The 10,013-nt window shown below is 50.7% G+C and overlaps 1 protein-coding gene across 1 annotated transcript; it reads left to right on the forward strand.

The window, feature by feature from the left end:
* Positions 1-2,263: 2,263 nt before the first annotated feature.
* On the forward strand, positions 2,264-4,030 carry LOC136480742 (ubiquitin carboxyl-terminal hydrolase 2-like). Its single transcript, XM_066478206.1, has one exon. The coding sequence runs from the start codon at positions 2,264-2,266 to the stop codon at positions 4,028-4,030; it is 1,767 nt and encodes a 588-aa protein (XP_066334303.1).
* Positions 4,031-10,013: the final 5,983 nt, after the last annotated feature.

Genomic DNA, 10,013 nt, shown 5'->3' on the forward strand with positions numbered 1-10,013 from the left:
GTATACGGCCGGGCCGGGTCTTGCAAATTTGCAATGCCACTGGTCTACATGCACGAATACGCTTTGCCTCTCTCGCCGACACCTTGCAGCTTGGGATTGATCGACCCAATCGCGTTGAACCAACAACTTGTGCCTGCATTTGCACATGTACTGTACCAGGATGTGTAATATTCGTGTGTGGCTTATTTGCATAAATAGACATCAGGTTAACACTTAACAAGCGCTAAAGGCGAATCGCTGCTGATCACGAGTCGCTAAAATAAACCAATAACAATTACTTCCTCCGTTCCAAAATAAATTTCCTTTTAAACAATTTAAGAAACAATAGTAGCTATGATAAATGATCATATTACCTCTAATTACTTACATTAGTTGTTATTGAAAGCCGCATTATTTGTTTGGTTTTCTAAATGCTGAACAAATGTGCATGCATTGAAGCTAGAAAAATAACATCCTTTAGTCATTTAATTGGTTCTACACGCTTCAGGACACTGCGCTCATGCAATGCATCCGACGGGATGGGATGAGAATGGACCTCTCTCTTCTTCCTTTAGGAGACAGACCTTGTCCTCTTCTCTCCACTCCCTCTCTCCCTTCCTTTACTCCATCGGCCGCTGCCCGTTCTGCTGTATCGCACAGGAGGCACGTCGATGGCATTGCCCATTCTCTAGGGAGAGACGAAAGGAAACCGCACAAACCCAGCAGCTGCCTTCGCTTGCTTCTGCATTGCCCATCTCGTTCCCATTCCCCTCCCCCTCTCTCCCCCATTGTGAGCTTCGAAGCTTTCTCTCCCCCATTGTGATCTTCGGAGCTTCATCAGCTAGCTGAGAGCCAAGCATGGGCCTCGTACAGCTGAAGGATGCCGCGCTCAGGGACATGGTGGTGGCGGTGAGGCATCCAAGTCGTGCCTAGCTCGATACGCTCATCGACGGAGAACGGCGAACACATAGCCACCTTGCTGCCGTAAGTGTGTGCTTGCTTCTTGCTTCCATATATATGTGTTCTACTGTTGTTGAAGGGAAGGCAAGCTGTTTAAATCGTGGGGGTCTATTTTTTTGTCAGTTTCTTTTTCAGACTGCTACAAGTGATGAAGAAACAAGAACATTGGAGACTCCGAGGACGGGTCGCCCCACAAATGCTCACCAACAGTAGCGGGGAAATTCACGATGGGGGCCCGTGCAAGCTCGACAACATGTTAGATGCGAGCCCGATTCTCCATTCCTGCGGGATGCATGACCTAGTGGAGGTCGAGGGACCTCTCTGCTCCAATGTTGGTTCTGAGAGTCGTCGTCCTCATGCCCAGCTCAGCGGTGCGGCGCTCATTGATGGAGGATGCCAGACCCATTCCCGCATTCCATTTTTTTTGTAGCCATCACAAACATCTCGATCGTCCTCGATCCATCCCGGCTAGTTTTCGACGGGTATGGATAGTTCAACCTGCATCGGAATTCTCGCGCTCCCTGTTGCAAGTTGCTATTGGAAATTTAACTCATCCTTTATATGCCATCCAAATTTAATTTAATTCATCATTCAGCACCATTAATTCTAATTTTCCATCCATTATGCGCCGTTATTTGTTATCTTTGCCGCAAAACACAGTGATCGCCGTCTCTCCGTCGGCTAAATCCACACGTCTCATCCCCTCCACCCCAAAATCATAGCTCCCCCAACCCAGCCATAGTGCTGCTTCTGTCGTCGCCGCGGGTCCTCGACTTCTCGGTCGAGTCAGGCCACATCGCCTAGGTCTAGCGTGCACGAGTCCTCGGTCCGGCGGCCGCATCCCCTCGCTCGAGCGGCCTCGCACTTGCTGCGCACCTCCCACCGAGTATGGGACCCATGGAACAGCGTTAAACACCAATCTGCGGGTCCGCGAGCCGGACGACCCAGCTCCCTTGCTTGCTCCTTTCGTCTCTCGTGCTGCTTGTGCCGCCGCGGCGCCGTGCCAGTCGGACCTCCATAATCCAGAGCAAGGGCAATCCAAGGTATGGCTGTGACGTAGAGGTAGAGAGACGGCGGGTTCTCTCCTCCTCTTTCCCGGGCAGTGTGGAATCGGCGAGATCCACCTCTCCTCCTTCCGCTGTGAGTAAAACCCTAGCTGCCGCAGTTCTTCTTTTTCGGTTACAGAGATCAATCACACCGGTATGCTTGTTTCCTCTTCTATCCATCAGTTTGCGGTCGATTCGTTGCTGCTCGGAGCCATATCCAAGATCAATCTACCTCAAAAGCCCTGATATTTGGGGTTTGACACTGCCGTTGGTAGGTGATGGAAAAGAAGGGCAGAGCTAAGGGTGGTGGGTCCTCGGATGCTGAACGTGCCTCGAACCTCAAGGAATATGCGCTCATGGATGAGGCGTCACGAAGGCTTGCTTTCTCGGAGTACGTCCCATTGAAGGAAGACCAGCAGCAGGAAGGAGGCGCTGATGCTAAGGCGCAGCCAAAGATGAGGAAAGGCAGAAAGCAGCTGCAGAAAAAGGAGATAGGAGGTGCTGATACCAAGGTGAAGGATGGCGATGAATGGGATTGCTGGCACTGCAGCAACGAGGATGTATCTCGCTTGAACAAGGCTCGCCTGCTGATGCTGTCTTCCAAAAATGCTGCATCATGTGAGCATTGCCAGGAAGATTCCTCAACGAATCAGCAAGCCTCGGGAAGCAAGGGACGAGGTGATAAGGAGGAGGAGGAGGAGAAGAAAAAGAAGAAGAAGAAAGGTGGGGACACAAGAGGCGCTGCTGCCAAGGATCAGACAAAGATTAAGAACAGCGATATCTGGGTCTGTTTGGAGTGCAGTAGGCAATTCTGTGGTGGTGCAGATAGCAGCAAGCCAGAAGGCCATGTTAAATTGCACTGCTATGAGAATCAACACTGGTGGGCTGCACATTACGATGATCCAACCTTGATATATTGTTTTAAATGTAGAGTGGAGGTTGTCGTTAGGATCCCTGATGTTTCACTGTCACAAAAGAAAGAGAAGACTGAAGCTTCATATGAACCAAAAGCTACAAAATCGACAAAGCTAATGGAGGGCATGGGATCCAACAATCCTGCACAAATATCATCCCCATCAGATCAGATGGACATCCCGGAGATGGACCTGAAGCTCTCTCTGCCTATAACCAGGGAGGAGGGCAAGGTAGCCAGTGATCCTGGTGAAGTATCATCTCCCCCATCATGGGACTGGGGATGGGACTCAGGCAGTGACTGGGATGAAGAGACCACGGCGACGACAAAACTAATGAAGGGCATGGGGTCCGATGATCCTGCACAAATATCACCCCCATCAGATCAGATGGCAATCCCGGAGATGGACCTGAAGCTCTCTCCGCCTATAGCCAGGGAGGAGGACAAGGGAACCAGTGATACCGGTGAAGTGTCATCTCCTCCTTCAGACAAGACAGAAATAAACCAGCTCTCTCGGCCTATAGACAATCAGGATATTGCCATATCCGGATCAGCTGCCACCAGCATGAACGTCATTAAAGGGCTGCCAAGTATTGGAAATTCTTGCTTCTTCAATGTGATGCTCCAGAATCTGCTTGGAATTGATTCACTGCGGTGCAAGATATTAGGATCAGACCTTTGGATGGGGCCCCGTGTTGCGTGTTTGAAGCAGCTCTTTGTGGAGACTAGCACTTCATATGATGCAGGAGTCCCACTTAACCCAGAGATCCTTTTTGCAATTATCTGCCAAAATTTTCCTGAATTCAGTGGTGGCACCATGCACGACAACGCTGAGTTGTTTGGCCGTTTTCTTGGTAGTTTGCACGATGAGGAAACTGATTCATGGCAAATTTCAATGGATGATTCCAACAATGGAAAGGTCACAACATTAGTTGATTCAATGTTTAGGGGCCAGGAGTGCAGTACTGTGTCCAGCAGAGAGTGCCCGCACGAGTCCCCTAAATCTCAAGGCTTCTGTCTTTTGCAACTGACTCTTCCACAGCTTCAAGACAGTACTCCTGTGTCTATAGAAGACTGCTTCGCGTTGTATACCAAGCCAGATCTTCTACCTGCATGGCATTGTGAGGAGTGAATGAATGCAGCCAAGAACAACATATCTGAAGAACAAAGGAAAAAGGATGAAGACAAAAAAGTTTATAGAGTTGCAGAGAAGAGAAATCTCATAACCAGGGATCCTGATATATTGGTGGTTAGTTTGAATAGGTACGCACCGATATCTAATGGTGGATTTGAGAAGTTGGAAGGGCATGTGCATTTTAAGGAGATGCTTGATATGCAGCCGTACATGGACCAAAGGTACCGATTTTTACCATTGCTTTTTGCCTTTTGCCAACTAAAATTTTGACTGCTGCTTCTGTGATTGAACATCTACTGATTGTTCTGTTCATCACTATTTCTTGTAATATACAGATCAAATACGACAGACAACAACATTTACCGCCTAGTTGGCGTTACTCAGCACATAGGAACCCTTCAAGGAGGTCATTATATTGCATACGTGAGGGCTGCCAAGATGGAGGGCCAACAGGAGCAGGGCGGTTAGTCAAAGTCATGGTTTTGTGCTAGTGATAGTGAAATCAGAAAAACTTCTCTTCAGGAAGTTCTTGGCTGCGAGGCTTACATACTTGTGTATGAAATGGTGAGAGACTAAGACTTCTATAGGATGTGTTTACCATACCACAGACATGTTTCTTTTGTTCCGATAAATGTCAATGTTCTCTTTACTGTTTGCAGTGTTCGCCCAATAATTTTCTGTCTTCTGCCAATGTCATGGGTGAGGAATCTCAGCTCACCAATACCGACACTTTGGCCCAAACAGGAGCTCCTATCTATGGTTCAATTCCCCCGCCCCCAAATGAAGATGAGTTGTGGGAACATCAGAGGTACAGGAAGCGGGATATGAGGAAGGAAGAAGAATTGGCTAAGAAAGACGCCAGAGTGGCAAAGAAGATCTGGGTGTTTATTGATGGGTACATTTATTTCCTTTGTGTGATTTCATTCTCGTGTTGCTGATTTTCATGTTCTAAATTCAATAATCTCATGGTTGCTTAGGTTTATTATTTCTGGAGATACGGTGCCGTATTACCGTTTTCTATTGACGACCATGATTGAGAAGGGTTTTGGATCACGGGAGCTGAATATTCCTTACTCACATCTGTTGAGTCACTCAAAAGATCTCGCAATGGAAGTCTGCAATAACTATCACACACTACGGGAGACGCGTGCTTTGCCGAGTGCAATTGCACTCAGCAAAGAAGGCTTTGCACTCGACAAAGCCTTTGCCAAGTGCTGCACTCGGCAAAGAGCTGTCGGCATATCCCTTCACGGCAAAGGCTTCTTTGCCGAGTGCCGCATGTCTGGCACTCGGCAAAGGATTTCCCGGGTGCCACGACGGCACTCGGCAAAGAAAAGCCGCCGTGATAGCCAGGTCACGGTGACGGCCCCTTTGCCGAGTGCCACGCGTCGGCACTCGGTAAAGAAATGTGTTTTTTATTTTTTTTTTAAAAATGCTTTGCCGAGTGCCTGCATCTGGCACTCGGCAAAGCTTGTTTTCTTTTTTTTTGGATTTTCTTTGCCGAGTGCTGTAGGTAGGCACTCGGCAAAGCAGTTTTTTTTTTAATTTTCTTTGCCGAGTGCCTTGACCATGGCACTCGGCAAAGCTGGGAAACCCAGTGTCCCAGATTCTCAGCTTTGCCGAGTGTCAAGGGTTTCCCAGCTTTGCCGAGTGTCATGGTCATGACACTCGGCAAAGAAGTGAAAAATTCAATTTTTTTTGTTTTTAGTCCTCCATCGTAGTTCTTTGACTTTTACATACCTTACCTATGCATTATTGAAACATTATTGAAACATTGGCCAAACAGGCCTCCGACCCTTGACGAAGACCTGACCAGATTCAGGCATCAAGGCAAAAAACAACCTTGGCCAAACAGGCCTCCGGCCTTGACGAAGACCTGAACAAATTCAGGCATCAAGGCAAAAACAACCTCGGCCAAACAGGCCTCTGACCTTAACAAAAACCACCCCAAGCATCAGGGGCAACACAATTATGGCGCTAGAACCAGGAAGAAGGTCTCCGCCATCGAAAACAGCAAAAAGAGGAAAATGTCTGACAAAACACTGCCACCATTATGGCGCTAGGCCTATTTACTTCAAAAGATCTCAAAAGGAACGAATAATTCAAGCAGATACAGGCCATTAAAGCCAAGATACGTTCCAACTAACAACGTACCAAAAAGTTAACACCCAAAAGCCACCACCCCACTATAAAACGGGCTCCCCCCATGCCCTTAAAACCTCAGTCAACATAGGGCGCAAGGGGGGAAGAAGGCAGAGCACAAGCATAAGCCACAGCAACAGCCATGGAGGCAGGGGTCTCCTTAGATATCTAAGTCGGCCGTAGATATTGTACGAAAACTCGTAAAATCGGAGGCAACAGTAGACAGTCGGAGACAGTGGGAAAAGAGACAGGAACTACGGCACTGTGATGAACAGCGCAGGCCTACGGAAGAAGGGGGATATCGCACGAAATCTCATAACATCCCCCTAACGCCGGAGACCTAACCTGCCATCTCCACAAATCAAACATGTCCCACGGGTGTGCAGCATCGGAGGCCCATACCACCAGACAGCTAAAACTCCCAGCCAAAGAAATACCAAAAGTCTCCGCCGTCTGCACAAGCTGCGCCAAACATCCTATCGGACCACACACCGATTCAGCAAGCCTAGCCAGGCGGACTTCAAGTACACCTCCGCCGGCCAAAAAACTGCCAACACTTCTACCCCGGCCATCAAGCAAGCACAGAGACGGAGATAACATGGGGCGGAGGTACTGGACACCACCTCTGTATCGCGCACGTTCACCCAAGCAAAGGCCCACGGTGTGCAAGCTCGGGACTAGACGAGATATGTAAACTAGCACAACAGACATAAGCCCCCGCACAAACAATCAAGAAAGTGAACCTGTTTTGTATTCCATAAAACGTCAAGTAGCATTCTTACAGGACACAAACTTACAATAAAATCCAAACTATTGTGGTGGAGGTCCGCGCCAAGCAAGCGCGCGAGTAAACCCAGCGCGCTCGTCGTCTATGTCAAACTTAACTGACTCAAACACGTCGCACGCAACGCTACGGGGAAAGGCCGAACGCCAATACTCCCAAAGCTCTCCGCTCACATAAATACCGTCCTTGTAGAGAGTCAAAGGCGCAACATCTTGCGCAGGCTCTCGATTCGGAACCTGCACAAGATTAAAATTTTCCACAAAATCATTCAGAACAAAAGAAATTTTATTCACAAGAGTCCAACTGGACTACAATATACAACTCAAAATAGCTAAGTCCTACAAAGAGCCTAGACCTCCGGCGTCCCGGCCGTAGCAGAAGTCCCTGGAACGGAGCCCACATCAACTGTGGGCGGGGACAGCGCCTGCGGCCTCCGACCATCACCACCGCCGATCGTAGCGCCCACCGGAGTGCCAGCGGTGGCGGAGGCGTCGCCCGCGGTCGCCGAGTGCGGAACTGGCGGAGGCCTGCCCATAAGACTCTTCTGTGCATCCTGTAGCATAGCCTAAAATATCAGGGGCACAGGCAACGAAAGCCTTTGCAGCTTCGCAAAAAGCAAGGAGAGAAAAATAGCGGCTACAAAGACAAGAAATACCTTTGCCCTCTTTTCCTCCGCCAGTTTCCAGGCAGCAGGTCTCCCAAATGGAGCCCAAAAGTACCCAATGAAATTTCTCAAGGTTTTTCGCAAACCAAGAGAAGTCTCACCAAGCTCCTCCGGACCCGGCAGCGCTCCCTCTGGAATACTTTCGGGATGCATACACCCGCCGCGCACCAAAAGCTTGGCGTAATTCGCTACCCCCGCCAGTGCCCCGTAGTCCATGCAGCCATTGATCAGACCGAGGAGCTTCGCAAGGTGATGCTTTAGCCAGAAGGCGAGGGCGTAGACGCTGTCTTCCTCCGGAGGAGCGGAGGTCTCGCCTCTGAACTCGGCAACGATGGCCCGGTAATGGCCAACGGTTGCAGCAAGGACCCCCTTGACCGAGTCCAAACGCCTCGTCGTCAAAGACAGCTGCTCCCCCACCGCAGCTGCGGATTCCTTCTCAGAGGCCAGCTCTCGCCGGAGACCCTCGGCCAACTCGTTCGCCCTGCGGGCCTGCTCGGCGGACAAAGCTTCTGCATCCCGGGCCTTGGCGAGATCAGCACTCAAAGCCTCCTTTTCTTGTTCCTTCTCCGTCAGAGAAAGGCGGAGAGCTGCAAGGGAGTTGGCCAAACCCCCTTTTTCACCTTCTAGGCGTTCGTTCTCCGCCTTGAGCGCTTCAATCACAGTATCTCGGTTGGAGACCTCGCGAGTGCAGCGCTCTTCCATAACAACGGCCGTGTGATACCCCTGCGATTAGAAAGAAGAAGACCAAGGCGATCAGCAATAGAAACAAAAACAAGTCCAAAGGCGAACATACACCAAAAAAGGCAAACCGCCGAAGACACACCAAGCTCTGGTGTTCTAGATGAACACGGAGAAGTTGGAAGAAATCCATGTCCCTCAGACGCTGTTTGAAGCGATTTGTTCAAAGAAGAACAAACAAACACAAAACCATAAGGTGAGAAAAGCAAATCCCACAATACATACACCAACTGCCAGAGACCACCTCTGACGTCTCCAAGAACCCTAAGATAGCACTCTTCCCAACCTGAGATAGAAGTGTCGGAGGAGCCTGCGTAAAAAAACAACAACAACAACAACAACTCAGGTCAGAGGGCCGATCAGAAATAGGCAATAACAACAGGCCAAAAGACAAGTAAGATAAAAACACTCTATACTCACTCGGACCCGGCGCCATCGGCCCCAGCTGCCCCGGACCAAACCTGACGCTAGCAGCGGCCACTCGCTCCTCTAGGGTGAGGAGTCTAGCCATGACATCACCTACAAAAGCAACAAGTACACCGTATTAGCACTTGGTAGAATAAATAAACAAATAAACCGGGCGAAGACAGTAAACACAAAAATGGGCAACAAACAAACTTACTCATAAAAAGCCCAGGCGGGGATGCCTGCCGAGTCCCCTGGGCAGACGTCTCCGCCATATCACGTGGCGAAGGCCCAAAGGGCCGGCTCTCCTCAGCCAGCGGCCTGGCGGGCGGAGGGCTCGAAGAAGACCGAGCCGCCGGGGCCTGCTCAGCAAGCACGGTCTCCGGCTGCCCGACGTCGGCCGCTGGCATAGGGGAAGGTGCAACAATGGCGGGAGACGAAGGAGCATGCTGCAAGGCGACCTCTGCGCCCTCTTCAGAACTTGAATACAGCCTGCCAAAAATGTCGGGCATAGGATCGGCGGCGCTAGCCTCTAGATGTTCGGCAACACTCGCAGCACCGTGCAAGGTGCGCGTCGGAGCAGCGCTGGCCCCCGGACGCTCCGCACCACTCACAGCGCCACGCACAGGGCGCACCGGAGCTCCAGGAGAGCCGCAATCCCCGCCGCTCACGACCCGCACGTCCACTGACGGGACGGAGGAGCTCTGAACGTCTTCACTGCCAACGGAGGCAACGCCAGCACTACCGACCGAAGACGCGGCAGCCGCGATCACCAGAGCGCCGGTCTTCTTCTTCTTTTTCGCAGGCGCCTGAGCAACAGCAGCGCCCTTCCTCTTCTTGGACTCGGCCTCCACCGTAACATTCTTCGCGAAGGTCTTCTTCTTCTTCTTCTCAATCGAAGCTAGGACCTCGGTGGAAACCTCGCGCTCCCAGTAGACGATCCCGACCTCCTCAAAAACTCGATTGAGCCGCGGCATGGTGCCTGCCACGGCTCTCCGAGACATGTACTCACGCTCGGAAATTTTGCCAACCAACCCAATGATGGCTTCCTCAACCTCAGAGACAAAATTGTCCTCCGTCACCCCCTCCCCCAAAGACTGCCCGAAGCGGGGGAATGGAATCCTAGCCTCCGGCCCAAAAACGGGAACCTTCATATTTTCCAGCCGAAAGGCTGGGTTGTCTCTGCCCAGAGGCCAGTAGTTGGAGGCCATAATCTCCTCCACTAGGTCGCGGCCCCCAGAGTAGCG

The sequence above is a fragment of the Miscanthus floridulus genome, chromosome 9 (assembly GCF_019320115.1).
Source record: "Miscanthus floridulus cultivar M001 chromosome 9, ASM1932011v1, whole genome shotgun sequence".
Lineage (NCBI taxonomy): Eukaryota > Viridiplantae > Streptophyta > Magnoliopsida > Poales > Poaceae > Miscanthus > Miscanthus floridulus.

Coding starts and splice junctions, on each gene's coding strand:
- LOC136480742 (XM_066478206.1), top strand. CDS start 2,264: ATGGAAAAGAAGGGCAGAGCTAAGGGTGGTGGGTCCTCGGATGCTGAA.